Genomic DNA, 26236 nt, shown 5'->3' on the forward strand with positions numbered 1-26236 from the left:
AGCTTTAGTGATTTCCTACATGACTGTGGAATTCCTCCTAAGGTTTTCAGTTTCTTCTCATGATGTAGGAGCTGGTTTTCACCTAAAAGTGTACAATTGGTAAAGTGTGTGTGTGTGTGTGTGTTTATGTGTGTGTGTTTATGTGTGTGTGTGTGTGTGTGTGTGTGTGCGTGTTTGTGTGCATGGAAGCATAACATTATGCATAAGTTTCTGTAGAGTGGAGTTGAGGGTATTTTCAGTAATTTCTTATTTCAGTAATTCTTCTATCAATCAGCTTTTGGTAACATTGTTCTACTAATGTTTCACTATTGACAATGCAGTCTTTCGATCAGATTGTTTGTCAAAGTGTCTTCACTTGAAACACTACAGAACAAGAATGGAACTAGACTCATGTGATAGGTTATGTATGGTCGGGGCAGGGGAGGGGGTAACCTCTGTCTCTGTTCAAAGATGATCACTGGAGTCAGATCGGAATGTTCTGGGTTTATCGAGTTTGAATGTGACTCCCGTGGATGTGCATTCTAACAAACAGTCTGCTCATTGTCGTCCTCCCAGATTGAAAGAAAAGTTGGAATTCTGCCACAGATTTCTCTGAGTGTTTGTTGGGTTGTTGAGATATTTGTTACTCCCACAGTACTGGGGGAGGTTCGGTATTGAGACATTTAACAAACACTTCATCACTGTTCTACTTAGAGTGTGTTTTAAGCTGTGTTGCCCTGTATTCACCTCAGCAGCTGGTAGATAAAAAGAGTGATTCACGGTCAAAATCAATAAAAAAACGAATGAATCCAATGTAATTGTTTTATACAGATTTATATATATATACTTTTTTCTTTAATTAGCATTATTATCTTTACTTCTGTTACTAAAGAGTATCACACAATATTAAACTGTAGAATAGGCCTATTTGTCAAAGTAAAAAAAAACAATGATCAGCAATGATATTTTTAATTGGGCGCTTTGAGGTCCTTGAAATAACAAACCAAATAAAAAAATTGCTGTCCATTTCAATGGCAAGGTCAGGACTACTCAGTGTATGAACATATAATGTGATTAGTAACCAAAATGTCTATGTTATTTAAAAATAAAAACTAACTAATTAACTAACTAACTAAACATTTTTTTTTAAGTAAGGAAAGTAAAATTCAATATTATAAAGCATATTTCATACACGGGTAGATTCAAGTGCTTTACAGAGACATTTTGGTTATGGTGTGTCTGATGGCTCCTCTACATTTAACATAATAAGTTGTATTTGAGTTACAGAAGCTAAATATGGAGAGAACAACAGCTTTTCATGTTGTTTCAACCACCATGGGAAATTAAACAACAGGGATAAACTGTGTCCCATAGTAAAACATATGCTGTGCATCAGACAACATGTGTGGCTGAAATATCAGATCAAAGACCAACCAGACATAGGCAGTTGGGGGTAATTTATTCGCATAGAGGAAGCATTACCGACAGCCACCACAAGATATCAGCGTGGTCACAAGAAGATTTTGTCCAGTGTAGTGCCAGTACAGAGGCAGGCACCAAGGTTCACAATGGATTCCTCAGTGTATTAATGAAGCTTTTCCACTAACAGATGAGCAGGTTGCAGCAGAAAAGGCTTGACTTTAGAACCTGTCAGCAGAAAGAAAAAGTACAGTCCAGGGATGGTGTGCACACAAGTCTTTTTCATGACTATGTTTCTACAATCAGAGAAAAGTTGTTAATTCCTGTTTGCTTGTTTTTGTCTGAGCTCGAAAGGCATCTGTCGCCATTCAAGGGATAGTTCACCAAAAAGTTAATATTCTCCTCATCATTTACTCACCACTATGCCGATGGAGAGAGTGGGTGAAGTGTTTGAGTCCACAAAGCACTTCTGGAGTTTCAGGGGTAAACTTTGTTGCAGCAGAATGCTCCATTGGCATAGTGGTAAGTAGATAATGAGGGACTTTTCATTTTTCTGTGAACTATCCCTTTAATCTATTATAGGGCTTTTAATTTTTCACTAGCAGTACTCGTTGTAGAATACTAACTTCCATTGACCTTGAGCAAGGCCCTCACCTTATGCCTGCTGCCTCACTCCCACTGCTCCTAAAACAGTCAGGGCAGCTCCAAACTTCAGCACCAGTTTCCTCCGTATGGTTGTAGTTATTCACTGTGGCCACACGAGGTCACTCAAGACCAACTATTAATATAACTTAAGCACACAAATGTATAACAACAATTAAATGTAACATGTGGTATGAATAAGGAAGAGATGTTATGAGTGAGTCATGAAAACTGACAGAAACGGGACTTTAGTTTGAAATAGCAGGAAAGGCTCAGGTCTTAGTGGGTTGGTTCATGCAAAGGAGCAGGGCTCATGAGAAAAAACAGTCATTATATAACAGCATAACAGCTCCATGTCTAGTGCGTCATGATGAGTTACCTAATCGGGCCATGTCAATATTTTTGTCCTTCATCTAATACTCTAGATTACTGCTTAATTCGAATGTTAAGGGGTTTCTATACATTTCTATTCTTTTGTTAAGCTATGCACATTTGTGATCTAAAGTTTATACTTATTACGTTTTTAGTATATTACTCCATGTGGCACTGGTGCGAAACCTGTGTGCAAAAATCATATCACACATTGGTAGGTTCTTTTGATTTAACTTTATTTTGAAAAATAAATTTTAATATTGATGCCATACATATAAAACATATACAGTTGTCTGACGTCCTGCAGAAAAACATCAGCATCATAATTTACACACAAACATTTTTTTAAGATCAACACAGCTCCCTTTTTTACTGAATGATAGTACAGTATACAGTAAATACTTTGTTCTTTAGTAAATATAACAATGTGGCATCCATTTGTGTTATGACGATAATAATACTAGTGAAGCAACACGATTGTATATTTAAAGTATTTTCTGATAATGACACAAAGTCACTGATCTTTCAAATTGCCAAGAGTATTTCCTTTTATCAAAATTGCCGAAAAGCAGCACAAGTACCCCCCAAAACTTGAGGGGGACTTGTGCTAGCCTCTTTTAACTAGTCTGTTAAAAGTCCCAGAGCAATAGCAAAGGTCTTTTCTGTCTGTACATTTGGGGCAAAAAGCCGTCCAATGCTTAAACTTGCACAAAAAAATATGATGTCAAAATTTAGCATGCATTTAATCTTAATATATGTATTCCTGAAACCAGCTCTCTGTAGTTCAGGTGAGCAGATGATGCACAACATTTGTGAGCTCATGTATCAACCAAGTAAACGTCGTTCACATGAGAAGTGAACAGCTTGAGAGAAACGTTCCAACTTCAAACAAAGTCTAATGGAATCCCCTCTGCAAATACCGGGCCAATCACAGCATCAGAGTTGCCTTTGTTGTTGGATTATCACTAATCCTGGGATGTCGGAGGCCTTAGTATTAATGAATTTATGTGAAATCATACAGTATTATTTAATTGCCCTCAGCCTTTTCTGTTACTATAGCTCCATCTTGTCTGGAGCAAGACGACAATAAAGCAACACTGGAAAAGAGGATAAATCACAGTGCTTACGGTGTCCAAGTCAAGCTCTGCACGTCAAGAAACATAAAACCCTCCTATCGTAGGAGTTTATGGGCTGAAAATGAAGAATAACAGGGGTTAGGCCAAGCTGCTGTTTATCAGAGTTCTGGTGCAATGAAGCAGAACTCTCTGCTGTGCAGTCACAGTATTTGGTATTTACAATGTTACACAAGACAAGAAGGCAGCCTGTGGAGAGGCTGTGCCCTCTGTCCGACATGTTCTCTTCAGCCCGTTTGTTAACATGATGTATGTTTCAAACAGTCCATACACACTGCGCTTGTTAGCTCTGCATGCACTCCAGTTATACAACATCACATACACATACATCTTTGAGTAGAAAACATCTTACAAAAGGAACAGCTGAAATATATAAAAAAAAATGAGATATGTGTATGCTTCACATTATGTGGATTATTACAGATTTTGCAGCGTCCGAAAGGAAACCTACACTGGTGTGAGTAGTATTAACAGAAAACATATATTACAATATAATGCAGTTAAATTACAGTATGTCACAGTGTAGATCATTTTGAAAAACACAGTAGCCTCACTTTCATCTCATTCTCCTTAAGCAGCAAACAATCCTCATACATCCCTCGTACAAGAGTCGTCTCTTTGAATTCCCTCACTTCCATCCCTCTTTCCTTTTCCTGCTTTTTTTCTCTTCCTCTCTTGAACCATCTCTGCGTCATTTCCCCACGTGAGACCGTCTGAATCTGATCTGAGGAGGAGACAAAGATGGAGGGTCATGTTCAGAGAAGTGCTGACTGCAGCAGATGCATGGACACTAAATTTCACCACAGTCTAGGTCCTGTCGGGTTCAGATGTTGTGAGTGAAATCAGGATGCTAACAACACTGTGATGCATTGCATGGTGTTGGTATGCTGTCTAATGTATAGTGGGCTGCAGAGAAAGTGAAGTTCAGTACTTAGAAGTCCAGTACGGACCCTTATTTTATATTATATAATGTGAGGACCCTTTTTCTACCTTATATAATGTGAGGAACCTCTCCCTGCAGGAGCCTGATGGGAGTTTGGTTGTCAGGGAGATTTATCTCACCTGGTCTGGCTCCCGTATATAAGTTGGCAGCATTCAACCAGTCCATCGTTCTACATTAAAATTTCCTTTTAATTTCATTTAAAACAAACTTATTTGTAGTTTGAACTCATTTGTGGCCTTCCCTGCTTTGTGAGCTGGGTTGTGACAATACAAATTATAGCTGAATAGACAGATGGCCACTATGAGACTTCACTGCATTTTACTCTCATTTTTCAGTTGTGGATATTTGCAGATTTGTTTGTATGATAGTGTTATCACTGTAGTTACAATTAGAGTTAAATAGTTTATTTTTAATTTGCTTTGTAGTTGATGTTTTGAGTTGTTATTGGCAGGTACCAGGAATATACATAAATATTATGTAGAGGCTTTTAATTAAGCCTTAAGATTTGTCCATTACTCCAAAATGGTAGTGTTTCATCATCAATATGTTGTTGGATTTAATGCTTCAGGTTGCTAACTTTTGCTTGGTCAAAATACTACACTGAAGTCGGAAATGATAAATAAAAATGCTAATCAACGAATTAAGATATTGAGACACTTGGTTATAATATTTATAGTCTGTAGCGATCTATTGTTATTTTGACTAACAAGAGTAAGGGAAAACTAGCCCCAAAAAAAAAACACATTAACAGAGGAAAAACACGTAGAAACCTCAGACAGATGTGAGGGATCCCTCTCCCAGGATGGAGAAGAAGTGCCAAAGATGCTAGGTGTAGCTTGAACTAATTTCATTCCCAACCTTTTTTCAGATGATCATTATTATATTTTACTGGTGCTTTGGACACAGCTTGATTGTTGTGTTGTGCTAGAAAGTTGGAAACAATGACATGGGGCTGGAAGTTTGCAGAACTTATTTATCAGATTTTGACCTGGGCCTGCACATACTTTCATAGGTTCATGCAGAAACGGATAAAGACTTGTTCATTGTTGCAAACAGATTTTTTTCCCCATGTGGTACCTGATTTGTCATATAGAGCTTTATGTGGAGCGCAGGTGAGGGAAGATAAACAGTCTTCTGCACTACCTGGATATTTATTGTAGCCATGCGAAGTCCATTTTGCTCTGGTGGCCCAAGACAATCATGGAGTTCCTGTTCCTGCTGTCAGGTTCTACTGGTCCCAGATCAGGCCTGTATAAAAGAGGAGACAGTTGTTAATGGGAGTGTTCATGAGTATTTATGGTCGACGTCCGATATGCTCCTTCAGTTTGCATCACAGCAGCTCGGGCTATGAGAAAACATTTATTGTCCAATATTCCCACATAGTCAGGAGCCCCGCAGCAGGGCGGCATGCATGTCTCAGCGGGAGGGTGCTGTTGTTTTTAATGAATCCTGGACAGCGGCCATATCTCTCGCCAGGCCTGAGCTTCAATCCACAGGGGAACTCTCCCACTCCTCCAGGCATACCTCAGGCCTGACTCTGCACCCCCGTCCCCTCCTCCTCTCGCTCAGTCCTTCTGGGCCGGTGCCAAATCCCGGTCAAGACGCAGGGAGAGGCTGAAGGGCCAGCGGTCCTCCACCTCCCATCAGATTCCTCCACTGTACAACCTATCACATGAAATAAATCCACACTCTGACCGCTCTGTCAGGCTGGAGCTAGGAACTCCTTTTTATCTCCATCTTCCAGGAACCTGTCACGTGTCGGTGACTTGCCCCAAAAGTCACGTAAGCTGTCACCAATTTCCCCCCTCATGCTGGCTTTTATTCACTGCAGCTAAATAACTCGCATTCCTTCTCTTCTTTTTTAGGTTTCGTCCAACACACGGGGGGGGGAAAGTGCCCAATCGTTTCACTGATGCCATTCCAACCCAAAAAGGACGAGAGAGCAGCAGAAAGAACTAAAGGACAATAAAGCATGGGCTTTATCACAGAGTTTTACATTTTTCAACATTTCATACTTTTTTGAACAAGAGGACACAGAGAAAGCAGGATGAAGGAAAACACACTTCTTCTCTTTTACCACATCATTTTTGAATAACAAGAATATGTTTATCTGTATTTTGTGTGATTCTTTTCTGCTGATACAGTGATGTATTGTCTGGAAAACCCTCACTGAGCAGAAATGTTTAAATACAGTTTGATTGAGTACTAAATCCATCGCTGGTATTTCTCTTCCTTATGTCATGTGATTCTAAATAAGCCTCTAGAGCCATATATTTTCATTGGCTCACAGCTGTCCCAATATTATGGTATGCACTGAAAAGTACAAGTAATTGGATCCAGAATCGGAATGACTATCTTTAATCAGTGAGGTGTGGCCTTCCTCAGTGATATTAGTTCACATATTGGGCAAACAATTCAAATTCAACGGAATGAGAGAGGGATTTGCAGGGCAGGAGACCAAAACAATGACCTGGAGGAGGCTAAACTGCTGCATAAAATAGAGGAAAGACAGAACCTTCGTATACAAAACTGAGGAAATAAGAAAGACAATATTTAAATAAAATAGTCTTCGAAACAGGCTGCCATTAATGCAACTGCAAAAATTGTGTATATAATGCAAGAAGTAATACAATGTCATTGTTTTCCAGCTTGTAAAATGGTTAGATCTGGGGTTTTTCTCAGAAATGACCCTGAAGGGCCTGGTATTACATTTTAATATTCAGTGTTTGGCAGCACAAAGGGATAGAGCTTTACAGCAAATCAGATTTTGTGCATGCACACAGTTCTGAGCCAGTTAAGTCCGGGATTTTCAGTTCACGTTGCAGTTAATCCTTAAAGGAGCATTTCCTCAAACACATAAAGCTGCAAGAATGCTGTTGCTCAAAATATCATCGCATAGCATTAAGATTTTCCTTGAGTGGAAGCTAAGTGGCTTCGACCAAACCAAGACAAACTTTAGTGGCAGTTGTATATAATGTGGAAAAAAGCAATCTCCTAAAACACATGACAGCTAATCTTCTATTTTTCATAGATTAACAATGAAGTTGAAAAAAGTAGGTCAGTAAGAAAAATGTACTAAAGCACCAGAAAGTCACAGTTGTATTGATATGGTCAAGTTTACAGAGAATAAGGGACTCAAAGTTGGAATGTGGCGTGCTCCTCACCTGTAGAGTTGTGGGCAGGACATCTTCAGAGAGGCGGAGGTCAGTCCCAGCCTGCTCTGGTTCCTTGTCTTAGTTTTCCTCACCAGGTCTTTGACTCTGCCCCAGGTGTAGTTTTCACTCAGCTGCAACCAAAGACATATAAGAATAAACCTTCATATGAACATAACTTTGAGTAAGAACTAACCCTTACCCTTTCTATTAGCATCACCTTCATTAACTATGAGGGGAGGAGGTTGGTCTTTAGCTTGTAGAGAAAAAAAAAAAAAAGTTTAATACACTGAGGTTTTCTATGGAGTGTTTACTTTTTGACCAAACCGTTTCAAGTGATTTTCAGGTTTTAACTTTGAGTACTGCCGTTGATGCTTTGTTCTTAATGTGAGACTGCTATATGAGAAGCTCCACAGATTTCCTTTGGTGCTGTCTGATAGACACAACCACAGTGCTGAGGAATCTGGAAGTGTTGATGAGGGTCAGACTAATGTACTAGAGAGACAGTGTTATTCTATCCTCTGGTACTGTTGAGAGTAAAGATCCAGCAAAAAGACAAAAAAATGCCATAAAAATTTCAGATTTCAGAAAAGTTCATGTTAACCATTGCTAATGAGTGAAGTTCCATAGCAAGGTTCTACAATGACAACTGCACCAAAAACTTTATTCGCGAATGAAGACAATGAGAAAGTTTTGGAATAAGCTGGCAATTGGACACGGAGTTGAAATGTACTCATCTAAAGTTTGGAAAGACTGAAAAAACAAGCTAAAAACAAGAGGTGTTGTGTTTGGAGCAGCATCTCCTTCCTGCTACTTTGGTTACTGTCGGTTCCCACAGCTGAGGCCAACGCTGAGGGAGAATCACTGCTCCACACCCCAAAGAAATACTTCATTTATCACGTTTCATCAGTGAGTGTGCCATGCACACAGTAAACATAGGATGTGGATGTTGGGAAACTTTATCTTGCACCCGACAGAAAGAGGCACCAAGCAGGATGCAAATATCTTTGCTTTTAGACCCACTAATGTGTCCTTTTCCCATCCAGTGCTCATGTTGCTGAAACAGCAGATGCACTGGCACCCATCTGAGGTCTTGGTTCTCAAATCAGGTCTGGTCAGGCACACTGATATTTTCAAGCAAGGGAAAGCAGAGGAATAATGTAAATGACCAACAAAAACTGGAACACTGATAGTCTATGTTTTGTTTATGTCACCAAGACATTAACATGCACCTGCACGGGCAGGTGGACAACACGTGCACACGCTGCTGCCTACACACACAGATGGTTTTCTCATGTACAAAGTAAAACCATTTCCTCTGCGGAGTGGAATTTCTCTTTACTACCCAACAGATCTGACAGAGTTCAAGTGCAGCTGGCTTTCAAAGGGAATAGAAGATGGCATTCTGATGCTCACTCTGGTTTATTGCATGCCACACCCACAACAGACCCGTGATTAATGAAGAGTCCACAACCCTTTTGAATCATGTGCCTGGCTCAGACACTTTGTTTCCACTGTTAGACTAGGATGAGTGAATTTGGAAACGTCCTAATTGCTCTTTATACCATAATCTTAGATCACTACTATAGATCCTACAGACATGTGTAACACCCCCCCGCCTTCTTGTGAATAATAATCTGTGAAGTGAAGGCATCTTTTGATAGCATCGCAATCAGTTTTTAAAGAGATTATTTTTCAAAGAAAGACAGTCTATGGTCAGAGAAGTCCTATTGTTTTTAGATGCTAACTTTTTAGTGCAGGTTCCTTAATACTGACAGCACTTGGCCTCTCCATGAACAGGTCCTTTGTGTAGGAAAAACATGGATCACCCACTGATTGAATGAATTTCCTTGTTGCAGTGGGTCTATAACATGTGCACATGACTCACCCTGCGCTGGGGGATGGAGAGCCCTTCGGTGCTGTCCCCGAGGAAGCGTTCCTCCCCCTCAGTGTAACTCCTTCGGTTCAAGCCTCTCCTCCAGAGCGGGACGGGTGTCAAACCCTCACTCCTCAAGTCTGAAACACAAATCACAAACGTGGAACATTAACAATGTGTGCGTGGGAGAGTTTTCTTGGGTGAGGCAGTTCATTCCTTTTAGAGTTTTTTGTAGTGCTCTCAACTGCTTCTGAGAGACACATGTCTACCAGACGCCATTAAGTATGAACTTTGTGCTGTTTTTATATTTGCACTTTGCTGAGAGGGAAACACTGAAGTGTTTGATTAAACATTCTGATGTTGGGACAGAACTCCCCTTTCCATGGACGGGTAACACAACTAATTATCCCAGGCTAAGCAAAGACTGTTTATTCTATCCTGGGTGAAGTGTATGAGTTTGATTTGTTGTGTTGATATAGGAAAGTTAATGTTAGTTAGTTATGCTCTTCACAGTCTTTCTTTGCCACTGTCAAGAACTCCATATCCTCAACTAAGCTAACTATCTATATGGTAATTTTAGTTAAAGTTATTAATTTAATTTTTCAGAGTTCCAAATTTGTAGTTAGTACTTTTATGAGACTTAATCAATAAATTGGCTATCTCTTCCCTTCCTTAGAAGGGTGGTGCCATGAGGTAACTTTCATCAATTAAAGTTGTGATTTAATATTAATATTTTTAATATTTAATATTTTATTTAGATAACCAAATTTATTGAATGTCGAAAGGCACACCATTTTATGGTATCACGTTTAATGCATTATTGCACAACACTGATTTATTGTCTTATCATTCAATGGCAATTAAATATTGTTCTCTTTTACAGACACCAAAAATTGGTATTTGCCAGCAAAATCCTTATTATTTGATCACCAATGTTCTGTATATCCTCATTTCCTCAACCGTATTTGCAGTTACAATAAGTAATACCTGGATATTATTTAATCAGGGCTGTGCACTTTTTCACATTAGACCTTTTGACCTGTCACAGTAGGAAAGGTTGAGATGTTCCCGACTACAATAAATATGATATGTTGTGTTCAAGAATCCCTTTAATTTTATGTTTCACAGCTTTCCTATGTTACAGGTAAATCCTTTAGAGTCTGTGATCACCAAGTCTGAACTTTTTATTTTTACCAAAAACAGCTGTTTGCTGTGTTTGATGAAGCCCTAATTTATAAGCCTGCATACCAGAGGCTTGACCCAGTTCAGGCTATGAACACCACTATAAAAGCCAGTTTCAGTCAAGTAGGGGCACGGCATGTACGCACTGTTAATGGTCACTGTGACTTAATTACAGTTTTCAAAGCTGAATGTTGCACGTTTGTGTGAGAAGTGTTCATGTGCTAGAGGCCTGCTGAGGGGGGAGAGAGAGCTGTTATGACAGCCTGTGATAGAAATCAGCACCGGCCTGTTTTTCTGTTTTTGTTCATCCTGTACTCCCACTTCTCCCATTAACATGTAAACACCACCACCACCTCTATCACGTGGACTCACAGTTCCTGCTGCTCCTGGCACCATTATTTTGGTGTATAAACATATATACCATACAAACTTGGAATGATCCTCCGTGAAATGCCCACTCCCACCCTAACCTTATCCCTCCAGTTCCACAAACCAAACAGAAACCATCTTCTCTTTTTCACCGTCGCTCACTCGACAATTTATCCTTTTGTTTCTGTGGAAAAAGTCCCAAACCATCTGAGGATTGTCTATGACAATGAATTCAACGCCACAGTACAACACTTAACAAAAGACAAAGAAGAACTCTCCTCTTTTAAGAACCCAATCAGGCCCCCCCCCCTTCTCCCCTTACGTCTAAGCCTCTCCTCCAGATCCCGTTTCCTGTCCATCAGAGGAAGAACCGAGGCATTCCAGAGTCCATGGGACATCATGTGTTCCCGTCAGGATGCCAGGAATTCCGCCTTGGTCTCGCTCGAGTCATAATTTCATCTTCCCTGCGGGACTGCCGAGCTGTCGCTCAACACCGCTTTCTCAAGCAGCTCCGAAAAAAAAAGCACAACGCGAATGATAACATTTGGTGGGGGGGGGGGGGGGGGTGGCCGCGTTCCCGAAACGACCAACATCACCTGGAGCGTGGGTCTGATGACAAGGTAAACACCGAGGCAGAAAAACATGTGAGGTCGCTTCGGGGTCAGGATGTGAAACTCTATCACTACTGAAGCTTTTTTCAATGACATAGTTAGATCCATTTCAACAGTGTGTCACACTGAAATGAATATGTGGTTGTGCGTGTGTGTATTTGTTGACACATCCCACTGGAGCAGGTTATTAACTGCTGATCCTACTAGTAATTAAATGCTAAATGTTAATTAAGGGTGAGTTTCACTGACCTCCAGGTCATTCAGCTGCGTCTCATAGACTCAGACCAAACAGGACTGTGTATCTCAGAGAAACACAATCTATGACTCTGATGGGCCCAGTCCACCAAACAATGCATTTGTTACTGGATCTCTCTAGGCTGACACAGACCTAGAACCCCAGTGTGTATTCACTTATCCCATCAAACTGCTCTCACTACACTTCCAACCTCACATTCATCTCTGCAGTTCTTAGCACTGCCGTTGGTTTGTACTCCCTCAGACCATAATGCTTGTCAGATCCACTAGCAGTCATCTTTCTTTCTCTGTGGAGAGTTTCCGAAGAGCTGCGTCAGACACTTCCCCAAACTGACAATCCGACAGTCACCCCTGTACACAGAGAGCTACCCACCGTGAAAGAGTGAGCTCTCTCCCTGTTTCTTTTTGTATGAACTACTGCATGAAATATCACAAATGACTTTGGGGAAAGACTGTCTGGGTGTTATTATCCCCATTTGTACACTTAATCGCATCAAGATGACAAAAGAAACAGAATGTTTGAGTAAAGGTTACACAGCAGTGCGATGCAGCCACGGGGGGGGGGGAGTATTTTAACAGTTTGCAGAGTAGCGTCATTCAGAACCAGGAAAAACATTCACCTTTAGATGACGTGTGCTTCACCCTGTACCTTTATTTTCTCTTTCAGATGAATTTGACTAACCATAGGGGTTCATGAACAACTTGTCCAACTTTTTTTTTTTGATTCACTAGTCACTAGTTCACAGATCTCAGATCTTTACTTTGAGTTAGATGTAATTACCAACAGGGATGAGACCATTAGACTTGTTCAATAATGTCTGTGCCATCAAAAGCAACTGTAGAGCTATTAATATTCCTCACAGACCGTACACAAAGGGAAAGGGGTTGGCTTTTATGAACACAATAATTGAGACAAGCATCGAATTTCTCACCCTGAAGATGGTTTGTTACTGCAGGAAAAACAAATGTCAAATACTGAAAATTAAATTTGTGTTACCTGTCATGGTTGGAATGAGCTGGGTGACCTCGGGGATGGTGGACAGGTCGGAGAGGGTTCCGCTGGGTGACAAACACTCACTTCTGGAGTGTCTCTTGTGAACGTGCTGGAAGCTGAGGCTGGCGGCTCCACAGCAGCAGTGCTGGTTGAAAAAGTCCTGTTCGGAGACACAGCACAAACATGCCAACATTAACAAAAATGATACTAGATATTTTTTTACTCAGGAAGGAGTACTTTGTGAAGGAAAGTGGTCTCAGAGGGGGAACAAGCTACTGAATGGACATAATTATTATTTTGTGTTCATAAAATATCAATAAGCTTAGAGCTCGGAGCCAAAATGAGCCTTTGTGGTACAGAAAAGAAATGACTGCTTGAAATTTGGAGAAAAAATAGCATGTGTGTGTGAGTGTGTATGCCTGCGAGCGTGTGTGTCAGTACACTGTATGTTCATCCTGTGAAAAAAAAAAGAACAATACAAATGACTGAGTCATCCCAGATTCGGTCAAATTGAAGTTCACATCCTTCCACGCAAAAAAAAAAAAAAAAAAGTGAGGACAGCACTACTATTAAAATCTCATAATAGTGAAAGCAATATTAATGAGCAGTGTCACGTGGAGAAGATTAGAGGCAAGAGATTATATTTTTTTTCTTTTCTCTCCTGTTGTATGAAATAATGTTTTGACTGGAGTCGCCCAAAGAAGAATAATATATAAAGTAATTTCTTAATATCCCAATTTTTGTCAAAACATTTCTCTTTCCCCCTCTGCTTACTCTAACCTCTTTCACCTTTCCCCTGCTGTGGAGCTTCTAATGGGCCTCTAGATCAACACAGCCAAGTGCACATCAGCCCCCCCCCACACACACACTCACACACACGCACATGTTTTCCCTCCTGATATCAACACAGTTTTCTTACATAACCACTGCTCATTTATATTCTACAAGAGCATAGGGGATAGTGATGGGAAGTTCAGATCATTTTACCGACTCGGTTCTTTGAATCTCGTTCAGTAAAATGAACAAATCTTTTTTAGAGTCATTCGTTCATTTCAACGAAAGGGGGTGGGGGGGGGAATGAAATTCCTGCATTGTATCATGACAGTTTGGATGATTTGAAATGGTCATTTACTATCACACTAGCATGTTATTATAATGGCAAACAATTACTTTGCACTGAACTGTAAGTAAAGTACAAAAAAGTTAAAATAACGAAAACCTGTAATTATGTCTTGTGAACGAATATCATTCACGTCTTACTAAACCTAGTCAGGTGAAAGTGAACGAGGTAAACAAATCCTTTCTGTTTCCTCCTCTGAGCCTATGCAGGTCACGTGAAAAATTATCCAAAGACTCTTACCCGGCAGATGAACGAACCGTTCACCTCCCGAAATGCCTCATAATTTTGTATTTGTTAAACCTCAAGGTATTCTGGGTTTGACCACAAAGGCCCTGCCTGAGTTTCAGTATAGGTGCTGGAGACATAGCAGAAGGGACATGAGAAAGTTTAATGGTGTATCCGAATCTAAGATCATTATTTCTTTAATTGGTCAGACTAACTACAATTTGTAAATCTCACCTGTACTTTGAGTTTTGTTAAACAAATACCGGCAAGCCACTGTCCAAACAAAGATGGAGAACATTGGGAATTTAATATGTGCATGGCACATTAACCTTTAGCTACCAGTGTCTATGACTCACGTGGCAGCAGGCTGTTAGTCTTGTTTGATTTCAGGATTTTCCACAGCATATGTATTTTTCACCTTTTCCCTGGTTACCTGTGCACTGAGCTAAGAGGGAAATACGTATGATGTCAATCTGCAATACCTCATTTTCTGTGTTTCTAACTATTGTCACTTCTATTTTCAAGTGTAGAGCAGTCACTGCTTTTTGCTTGGCCTCTTCCTGCCTTCATGTATCCAGCTGTGATACTGCTGCTGATGTGAATGCTGCACCAGATCAGTGTGTGAAAGGTCCATTCAGAGCTGAGACAGTGCAGCAACTCAGGCTGCTCTCCTCTTCTTTTGATGTGTCGCTGTTGTCTCAAGTCGTGGATTTGCCACTGAGAATATCACAGCAGGGAATCAGACATAAAAGCCTTGGGAGAGTAGCCGGTTTGGTCAATCATATTCAGGCATTTTTCAGTCTTGATGTGGATGAAAACCTATTTCACATTATTTATTTCACCTTATCTACATTTATAATATGACACATGAATGTTATATATTGCTCCAGAGTTGGCTTAAAGCTACTCTGTAATGTAAAGGTATATTTTCTTATAAAGGGTGCTTGTCTGAATGAAATACGTGACACTGAGTCCGCCCTTTCTTATTTCTCTCTGTCCGACTCTTTGGCTTGGATTCTTTGAAAGCTTTGAAGTCCTGGACTCCTGCTGGCTTCGTCCACTGCTCCAGTGTTCAGCTGTTCCGGCATCTAAACCCAAAACTGACTGCACCAGTGTCTGTCTCAGCATTTCTGAATTTCCTATTGTGCCAAGGTCTTTAACAATGAATCCTCTTGTTTAGAGATCCCTGTATATGATAGATTACAATACAGCCCACAAATCACACTGGAATACTGTTGAGCAGTAAGTGCTTTTTCAGTATTTGCAACCTTTAGTTACAGCGCTTTTAAGAAAACAAAAAATGTTGTGGTCAGTGACCTTATATGTGTGTATTTGTAAAGTGACCTTGTTCTCATGTGTATATTTGAAAAAGTAATACAAGTAATGTATAATAACAGTAAAAGCATAATTTAGATATTCATGTTAATGCCCACATCTCTCAAACTCTTCACATCTAGTTTGTGACACAGGCTTTCAGATATAATTTTAAGATCAAGCTGAGATAAGAAGGTAAACCATGAACAGGGGTGACGCCCCCAGGAAGGCAGTGCTATTGCTTGTTCATATTAGACCTCTACCCTGAGAATAACACAAGTGAAAGAACATCCACTCACCTCTTTGGTTTTTGTCATCCTGCTGTCTTTTTCCAGCCCACAGATCTGCCTCTGCAGCCGGAGGTTGGTCTCCTGCAGCTGGCCGATCTTCTCGATGAGCTGGCAGATGTGCTCCAGGTAACCAAGGCCTGAACCCAAAGGGTTGGAACTCACTTCCTGTGCCTGTGACAAACAGAAGGCATTCAAGTTAGTCAAGTTATCAGGAATAAGCTAGAAAAATGAATTATTCACCTTCTGGAATTGCATTTTACATTTTGTAAGTATACAGTATGTAAACCTGCACTGGGGTTTTGACTGACCCTGCCTGGGTAAGTAGGCCAGTAGCACTTTTGACCTGCTCCAGGTAAATATATGTTTTGGTGTATAGCTTGTTTTGTGGCTCCTGAAAAGCATTTCAGACAAAGATAAACAATCAAAAAAGAATATGTCTCTGTGCTACTGTGTCATAACACAGTCAACAGACATTTCATTGATTTCTGCTTTCAACTATATTTTAAGGACTTAAATAATGTCATTTTAATAGAGATGTTCGAGGATTCAATTGGCTTGTGTCTTAGTGCATCATCAAGAATCCAATTCCCAGGAGGTGCAGATGTTCACGTTTTTCAGCAAATTGAAAAAAGGAAATTTTGAGCAAATATTTATCCATTCGTCAACATTCCTAAAAGGGTCCCAACAAAAGCAGGATGTGAGCTCAGGTCAGGGTCTTTCTACCCTCTTTCCTGTACTGCTTACACTGAAACTCCAGTCAGGCAACTGGGAGGCGTGATGGAAACACTGGCCAAACAATGGGCCAGCAGCCACAACATGCTGGAGGACTGACATCACTCATTTCCCCTGATGCACAAACCTCGTGTAGGTCACACAGGCTCTTGACCATGAACCCGTTCCCACGTGGCACCTTGGATGCTTTTGATTGCTCTAGTAATAAATGCTGTGACATATTTAACATAAAACTTTGAAATGTTACTTTGGATTTTCTAGAATTTTGTCTTTTTTGCGAAATTGGTATTAGTCAATATTTTTATATTGATAATAGGTCAAATAACTGTAAATAATATGAATGGGTTGACTTGTGGAAAACAATGCTAAAATGTATCACCAAACTCTGCAGTTTTTTTTAAAGCGTTTTAGCTTCATCTTCGAGCTCATTGTTTTGATGTTAAAGCACTGTACTGTTTTGGTTAGTTCTCACCATTCTTCTCAACCCTTTGTCCTTCAGAACCAGGCAGTGTTTCAGAGTAAGAAACTGTGTACACTACCTGTTGAGCCCTAAATTACAGTCAAAGTCAGAGACCATAGCCGCATAAAATTCTGGTCTAGATCCATAAAACAGTGTTTTAGCACAACAACCCAACCAACCCACAGTGGATCTGCTAATCGATGTGGATCATTTTGAAGCTGTTTCCACGAGCCTGGCCAACAACTGCTTTCATTCTGTTGAGGTCCATGATGTCTTAATGTCATGACCACTCCTCAGTGTGCACAACCGGTACCTGTACCACTCGGGATGGGACAGGTAGACTCACTGCTATCACTGAAAAGGGAGCACTGATTCCTGCTGTATGTGCAAGCTCAGATTTGACTAACCTATAATATCCACATGAGGTTTTGACACAAAATGCATGAGTCGGGTTCAAAGGGTTAATACAATATTTGGCAGGTGGATTTCCTCTTCTGTTGACTCCTCGAAACCCCCTTTCTTCATTCAGGCTACCAGGCCTCCAGTCGTTTATCGGTGGCTTATTTAGATAAGGCCCCCCCAGGAGATGACCCTCACTTCCTCAGGGGTAGTTGTTGATGGGGGGGGGGGGGGGGGGGGGGATTTTAGAGATTGGGGGGGGGGTGGTCTATCAACAGAAGCTGCTTTGGTTGAGACTGTGACATTATCAGGGCTGAGACTGATCTTATCCATAGCCCCACAGAGACCAGTGAGTGATCCACGGCCGGGAAGAGAGAGTGGGATTCAGGAATGCCCTCTTTTGTGTGCACAGGCCAATTTTAAAGAGGAGAAACACGCAAACAAACACACACACACACACACACACACCCTGCTGCGCTTCCTCGGGTTTCCGGTGATCCCATGAGTCAAGGGGCAATAAATTCTAACACGAGAGTATGACCGCATGTGAAAAGTCGCGTGTATAACACAAGAATGAATAATTCTAGCGAGATGCAGTGAGTTCCGGTTTGTGCTTGATTTGGCACGAAACATTGGAGGCACTATTGTTTGAGGAGAGAATTAGTAGCTGACGTCAGTTCAAGAATCTCATATGAGAAGGATAAATTAAGCCCTGAGAGTCGGAAGGATCCACTGCTTCTTCAAATCATCTATATGCGTTATAATCTGAGGGTCAAGAAAAATTTAGTGAAATCTTTGTAATAACCTGCAGTTGTAAATGTATGTGTAATTCATTTTAAAATACGGTTTCATCTTTATTTATTATGAAAAAAAACAATTTTTTAATTTCCAAAAAAACACTATATTGTTCCTTTGTTTGTTCCTTTGAACATTCACAGGAGGTGAATGCCTGGGCTGATAGAAATAACCAGAAAAAACTATTTTGAGACTGACGTTGACAGCCATTGTACTGAATCAATGAAACAGGATTGACAGTTGTGTTACAGATGCTTTTACTTAATCTTAAAACATATGTGACACTTCCAAAAAGGCATTACGAACCTTGATTTGCAAAAAGGCAAAATCAAGCTGAAAATGACAACGAAGGGATCTGGATGAGTTTAGACAAATGGTGATGATGTATTTCTGAAGGTACCCTCCCTGGAAGTGGAAAACCAGCTAAGATAACTCCAAAGGCACAAGGGGGATTGGTCACTGAGGTGAAGATCCCCAGAGTAACCAGTGGAGCATCTCTACCACATGCAAATCACCTCAAGGCCAGTGGGAATGAGAGAGCGTTGGTTTTGGAAAGTCACCTAGCGCGCTTTGAGGAGACTTTTGAAGCCTTACACACATTGATCAAGCACTTTGGGCAGAGTATGAGAATTCAACAAGTTTACCTATAAATCATTTAATTTATAGGTAAACCGGCCCCAGGTCAGATAGGTTGTGTAATCCCTCGAGCCAGTTCTGGGTCAACTTTAGGTTACTTTCCCAGTTGGAAATGCCTGGAATTACCTTCAAAGGAGTCCTTTAGGCAGATACCCAAGCCACTCCAGCTTCCTTCAACTAAAAGAAGCAATGTTTCCGCCAGGTGGATGTCGGAAATTTGACAGTGACGTACCCAGTAAAGTTATTTATTTTTCTCTCTCTATGGCTACAAAGTCTATAGCAGGTTTCACTGTAGGCATTGTCTTATGATTTTGTTTTCCCCCTTTCACATTTGAAACAAGAGCAAGAGTAGTGAAAACATCTAAGATCCCTATGGTAACAGAACCTCTTCTGCCCCTCCCTTGTAGATGTTCCCATTATCTTTCTCGCATTCAAAATACTTTCCTAAACATGACAGTGCTGGATAGGAATGAAGCACCAGATGTGTGTGGAAGGAATAGGGAGGAAGGTACATGCAGGTCACGTACGCTGCTTCTCCCGGCCAAACACACGCAGATACTGTTTCTGCCTCACTTTGATGCAGTTTATCTTTCACAGTAGTCAGGCAGGAACTGGAAGACATTGTGAGCTGCTGTTGTTCTTCTGAATTTGGCACCTGACTAATTTACTGGAGTTTTGATGATAAATATAAAGGTTTTAACAACATTTTATTTATTTAAGTAGTATTTTTAGTTTTTTTTTTTTTTCTGGCACTATATAGCACATAAATTCCACCCTGATGATTTACACTTTCAAATACAATGGTGAAAATTAAATATAGTACATATGGGATTTGTGAGTTTTGCTTTCCCTGAAACTAGAGCAGTTAAAAGGAGCCGCAAAAATTGTTCCCTGTTGTTGTGTATTAAAATGCACTCTATAGTTGAAACTGCTGAAGCCTCACAGCAACTTCAGCTGAACTTGAAGGATCTAAAGTTTGTATTTTTGCATTTGCATTTGCATTTTCATCTTTTCATGAAGAAATGTGATACTTGACTGAAGACCGAAGAAAAAGAAGGAGAGAAGTTTGAACTCTGTCGGCTGTCTCACCTCTGCATTCCTCACCGAACACTGTGTGAAGTGGGTGTTACAGAAAGCACGTCTGTAGCAGCAGAACTGTGCCCTTAGATGGTTGACGGCCTACATTAAACCTGCACTCATTCCTACCAATAACCTACTGAACCCATAAACACGAACGGTTCACGTTCACACTTGTGTGTTGTGGAGCTGAGGAATTCAAGTAAACCAGAAGCGGCCAGGCTCCAGATTTTAATTACATTTCACACAAGCGCTGATGAAGTATGCTTTGAAAATGAATACCAAGTGTGAGATCAAGCACGCGGCTAAACAGGTCCATATGATCACTATTAATGCCTGATGTTGGAAATATGACAGTATGCACTAGACATCCACAGCATCTGAGCCTTTCAGATTTTCAGATTATAAAATCCATTCTTGTTCTTTCTAATGACAGACAAAGGAGCAGAGTTGAAGAGAGAGAGAAGGCATGTGGGTGAACACAGAGAAAGTCTGTAATATTCACATATTTGAATCCAGCCTCCCTCTGAGGCCGACTACAGAGTCCCATTTAGCAGGGGAAGGAATTACATTATTAGCAGGGGTGATAAGTGATGATTATAACGTTTGGGGCCACACCACCATGCTGCCAGTCAGCAATGCACTCCTAGGGTCTGGCATGCTGGGCTCCCAAAAGCTGCCGCTCACATGCCATTACTGTACCTCCCAAGGGCCCCAGGGACCTATCAAAGAGCCTTTATCTGGGTAAAAATGTGAGTAATTCGAGTTATTTGACACCTATTTGATGCATCCAGGTTGGCCGCCGAGCGCAGGGCTTGGAAAACAGGCAGGGTCCAGATGAGAGGAGCCCGCGGCAGGCGACAGTATCGCTAGAAAAAATCTCCGTCCCCCAGCACAGATGAACAGGTGCTGTATGACATGCGGGTCCTGAAGAAAGCGGCCACGCACTGTAACACATGGCCCTCCCGACCACACTGCCTCGGTCTCGTAGAAGGCTCTCATGTTTTGGTGCTGGCAGGAATAAAAGCCTTGTGTCAAGAAAGAGATGTTGTTTTATAAGAAGGGAAAAATGCTATGCCATAGTCGTGATGCACAATTATTTGACAGAATTGAATTTTTTTATGGATAGAATATAAAGTAATTAAGTTTTACCAATTGCCAAATGTTACACTTTATACATTATGTTATCTTTTAGGAATACAGTTGATTAAAATGTACATTTAACCTTCATTTAGTATCTTTTCTACAGTTACTTGAAGGCTGCACTGGCCTGTCATTCTAAAAGCAGCCGGTAATGAAAGACAGTCTCAAGACTTGACTCTGATGTTTTCAGGAACTTCAAGCAGGTGATTATGACTTTGCAGCTTCCACAGATGTCAGGTGCGCTCTCTGTAGAGCCCACTTTGTTCTCTCCTCTTGGATGTGAATAAGAAAATGCCTCTCTGTTTTTTCCTGTAACATGAATGAGGCATGCCCGCACAGGTCCTTATGAATGAGTACAGTCACTGTTTGTCATGTCCTTGGCACAGGAAGACATAAAAGCACAGACAGCTTCACAGCTACATTCATTTTGTTCACCTTGTAACTTGAAGAGAATATCTGACAAATTGAAGGGCCCCCATGTGTGAATCACACCAATAAACATGCTCTTGAAACTGCACTCACCCTCTGAACCCTTATTCAGTTGCAGTAATGCAATTACCTGGAGCCATAGAGGCTGGTATGGTTTAAAGTTTAACATGATAGAGGCCAGAAAAGGGATTTTCCTTAAGTATGAGCACACACAAACATACACATCACACACACACATACACACACACACACACACACACACACACACACACACACACACTCTCTCTTTCTCTCTCACACACACACACACACACACACAATCACACAGAGAACTGTATTGTCCAGTACTGTTTGACTCTGTGAAGCTGTTTTCAGTGTTTGAAGTGCAGTGTTTCATCCTGAAATCACTAGAGGTGAAAACATCTATGTAAGAGTGTGCTTCGATGGACAGTATTTCTAAAGCCTCCCATGTTTTGATGGAAAGGTATTAATATTTATTGGCAGGGGTAAATTCACCCTGGACGTCATAAGTTGAGGCGAAAATGTAGCTGTAGGAGTTGAAAAGCGTCCAGAAGACAAAAAGAGGAAATATTGGAGAAGCAAAGGGACACTCTACTACAGCACAATTGATTACTGTTCAGAAAAGCTAAATGTATATTTGACATAATTTAGAAATTCCGGCTTATTTTCGTGACCACATTGGTTCTCAAATAAGTCACGCAAATCAAGTGAAAGGACAATTTGCCTTTACACTCTATCTGAATTTTGTTTTCTCCATAAAAATTACACTATTATGTGTGATATTGGATGCACAAATGTTTTATCCAAAAAATGTTGAGGTGAACATCTTAAGGCAAGAAGTTCTCCATGGGGTGGATGCAGACTTTGCCTGAAATATTAGGTAGTTTACCCATCTGGCCTTGGAAATTGTCTTGCTACCAAGGCAGTGCTGGAGGATGTGGCTAGGGAGAAGAACATCTGGGCTACCTTGCTTACTGTGCTTGACTCCCATTCCCTGACTCAGTATGTGCAAAAAATGGATGGATTCATTCATGGATGTTTAGACATGTTGTTTTTCTTACCTCACTAAGTCTGCAGCATGCATCCATGTACTCCTCCAGGCTGTCACTGGTGGCACTCCTTCTTATTGGCTCTGACTGTGAGTCACAGCCCAACATGTCATCACAGGTTCCTGTTGAGAGTTGATTACCAGACCTCATATCCTCTGAGCAGGTCCTCTCAGTTACTGCTCTGGTCTCCTCAAGCTGTTCAGACAGCTCATCTCCTTCAGGACTATCTCCTGAAGCCCTACTCTGGTCTCTATCCACATCCTTATCCATGTGAAGTTCTGCTGTCACAGCAGAAGAACAGAGCTCTTCTGAGTGTATGAACACACTGTCCTGAGTATTCACTGTTGTACCCAAACTGTTATCCACCGAGTCCTCTGCCTGTTTAATCTCAGAGCTCTGTGCATGTCTGACTAGTTTATCAGGGAGAGTGGTAGTGTCAGTGTTTAAGTTGCAAGAGGAATCGCAGGAGGACTCTCGACTGTGAACCACAAAGCTCTGCTCGGAGCCTGTTGGGGTGGATGGAGAGTTAGCGCCACTTGGAAGATCCACTCCAGAGTCCTCTGATTCAAACTTGTATAACCTCGGAAGCTGAGAGTCTGAGAAATGGGCAGGCAGGTAGTCTGAGCTGGTTTCCATCTGAGGCTGTCCAGACTTATCGAGGTGGGGATTCACCTCCGGGGCTTTGGTGAGATCCGATATGTCCTGTTCAGAAACTGAAACTGTAGACATTTTGGACGTAGAGTCACCAGACATCAGGAGCCTCTCATGGAAGTTACTGATGAGCTTCATTTTCGTCAGGACGACCTCGCTATCCAAAACTGCATCTCTGTCTCCTTTCCCTTCAAAACAGATAAAGAAAGAAAGATTTATTTTAGCTGTGTCATCTGAGTCAGTCCATCAACATGACACTTCCATAATATGGTTTGACACCAGCATGGCCAAGGTTTGGTAAATTGAGTTGGGTAGGCAAAGGTTGCGGCTCAAAATATCTTCTTGAATAGGATTTGGGTACTTTCGCTGTCATTGTTATAAATGTGATTTGAGTTAAAAGACACCAACATAGAAAAAGTTTAAGTCCTAGACGATACACCCCTTATCATTCTCTGTTGACTGCAGAGACAAGCATCGAAATTCGTAACGTCTTTGCTCATGATCACAAAATTTTGTCATTTTTCTTTACTGAAGAGACTGGATTGCCAATTTTTACTGTTATCACATAGCCTCAAATGTCTCTAATACGTCTCAAACAAAACAAAAGGCCTTGAAATACCTGAGCTAAAGCTGAAATCTAGTGTTCCTTTGGGTTGCCAGAGTGTGGATTTGCTTGACTTATAATAGCCACTTGATATAATAGCTGGCCACTGTACAACTATAATTGATTTCAAGGGCTTTTTTAAGAAAAGACTGTAGACATGCTGGTATTTTAAGCATTCTGTCAGTTGACATGTGCTGGGTTGGATCCAATCTTTAGACCATCAATGGCCCTTATGGACAATCACATAGTACATCTACAGTGACATAACTGGAGTGAAACGAGGAGACTGACGTTTATGTAATCCTTCTATTTGACTCAAATACCACAGGATCGGTACAATTTGTCATTGTATTCGACCTGAATGTGCAGCTTTGATCTGAAGCTTTGGTTAAGACCATGACAGGGAGCAGTCATATGTATCCTCTCCTCTTTCTCAGTGTGGGCAATTTGATACATCTAGCTGTCAGTCAAATTACATTTTCCTTCCTTCCATCCTTTGAATCTTAAGAGCAGAGACAAAAAAAGCATTCCCTCTTTCCCCCCAAAGGAGATGCAGGGGCCCTGATTAAGCTTGAGGGTTGCTAGCAAATACTTGGAAAAAAACAGCAACTAAGCGCCATTTTTCGAAAGAATGTAATTCTAGAGTGTTGGATCACACTCCAGCAATAGGGGAGATTGGGAGCCTTTCTGCAGGGTGAAGTGGAGATCTTGCCAAGGCAAATATGAGATTAACTTTTCTTTGAAGAGGCAATACTTTTATCCTCTCTGAGCAGAAGTTTGAAGAAGGTAGACCGAAGCATGTTGTGTGAATTTGAATTAAAGCAAAAGCCTTTGGCTCAGTCGTAGTAGGAACAGCACAGCTGAAATAAATGTAAACAGAGTTGTCATGCACATGTCTGCTTGATCACGTCCTCTTCCTTCGGAGTAGTTTAATTAAAACAGACAGGATGTTGAGATCGTGATGGGCAGAGGCCTTTCTGCACGATGCATGATTCACAGCTTAATAGTCAGAAACAGGATGTCAGCTGATTGGAAGTGATTTGAGGTTTTCGTACTGTGATTGTAATTTGGCCCAACTGAAAATCTCAAAGTGAGAGATGGCATAGTTTGATCAAACTTGTTTTTGTAGGTTTATATACAGAAGCATTTCCTTTGAAAATATTTTGCTTTGATTTCGAAGTCCCTCACTTAACAGAACAGCAACACACCCACAGTTCCCCGAAGAGGAGGAGGAGGAGGAGGAGGAGGAGGACGGTATTTAGTGAATTTAGTGAAAACGCAAATTTTGTTTGTTAACTTTTAGATCGGATCAGGGAAACTGGGTCTTCGTTTCTCGAAAGTGAAAACACGTCAACTGTAGGCGACTTGCTCCATAGATTTAAATAATTTATTTTTTAATTCGTTCGAACCGAGATACCTTTACTTGCAAATACACAAAATCACCGTGGCTGTTACTGGGTTAGACTATGATATCATTATCACAGTGATCTATATTTCCATCTTCTGCTGCCAACAACACGTTGCCTCCACAGCTGAATACATAAAAGCGTTATCACACCATGACAGAGATTCCAGCATTTTGGAAATGATTTCTCTATTCCAGGCTCTTTCTCTGCTGCTGTGGGTTTTTAAAGATAAATGCATATTGTCACAATCATCTTTCAGGCTCCAACGGATTATTCGTAGTAGTGGAGTTCCGTTAATTATAGAATTTTTCAAACTTGGTTCAAGACAAAAACAAAGTGTGAGGCATTTTTAAAGCTACAGTGTCCCTGTTGTCACACATGGATCATATGTGTCTAAAAGCACTTAACCCAAACTTTGGTCAACAAAGGACCCAAAACAAAGTATTCTGTGTAAATCACATGAAAATAATCAAAACCATAATCCTTACAGCACTTTTTCTATTTCTAGAAGCCTAATTATCATCATCAATATAATATTATATTTACAATGTACTAATAAAAAAGATCTTCTCTTTTAGCAATTGATTCCAAGTAGGGTTTAAACTGTCCTAACTGCTGTATTTCCAATATAGTTAGTGTTGTGATTTGGTGAGCTGTTGTTGGAGTGTCGTGCTACATGAGGAAAACATAACTCCCAAAATAAATCCTCTTCCACGTAGGCTAGAAAACACATTTCCTGTTTTTGCCAAAAGCTGGGAAAAAGAGTTGAAAGCATGTAACCACATTTCCATTGTGGCTTCAGCTGGTCACAACTAAGGCGTATTGTTTTTCATAATTACCTCACTGTATTGAAACACTTGTGTATTTATGTCTTCACGAGCCTAAATGAGTGTTTACTGTCTCTTGAGCAGTACCTTCGAGCCACTCAGAGCCAGTGTTGTGTTCAGTGATTTCAAGT

General features: G+C 40.7%; 1 protein-coding gene across 1 annotated transcript in view; it reads right to left on the reverse strand.

The window, feature by feature from the left end:
• Nucleotides 1–2685: 2685 nt before the first annotated feature.
• si:ch211-250c4.3 (uncharacterized protein LOC100535981 homolog) overlaps nucleotides 2686–26236 on the reverse strand; it is a 31846-nt gene continuing 8295 nt past the window's right edge. The window contains exons 2-8 of the mRNA XM_061087150.1: nucleotides 22630–23456; nucleotides 15886–16047; nucleotides 12931–13087; nucleotides 9529–9656; nucleotides 7653–7774; nucleotides 5632–5736; nucleotides 2686–4269 (exon numbers count right to left, since the gene is read on the reverse strand). Coding sequence (XP_060943133.1) covers nucleotides 5640–5736; nucleotides 7653–7774; nucleotides 9529–9656; nucleotides 12931–13087; nucleotides 15886–16047; nucleotides 22630–23456 — 1493 coding nt within the window. The 3' untranslated portion in view covers nucleotides 2686–4269; nucleotides 5632–5639. The remainder of the gene's footprint in view (nucleotides 4270–5631; nucleotides 5737–7652; nucleotides 7775–9528; nucleotides 9657–12930; nucleotides 13088–15885; nucleotides 16048–22629; nucleotides 23457–26236) is intronic.

Source organism: Limanda limanda, chromosome 15, assembly GCF_963576545.1.
Source record: "Limanda limanda chromosome 15, fLimLim1.1, whole genome shotgun sequence".
NCBI classification, from domain to species: Eukaryota; Metazoa; Chordata; class Actinopteri; order Pleuronectiformes; family Pleuronectidae; genus Limanda; species Limanda limanda.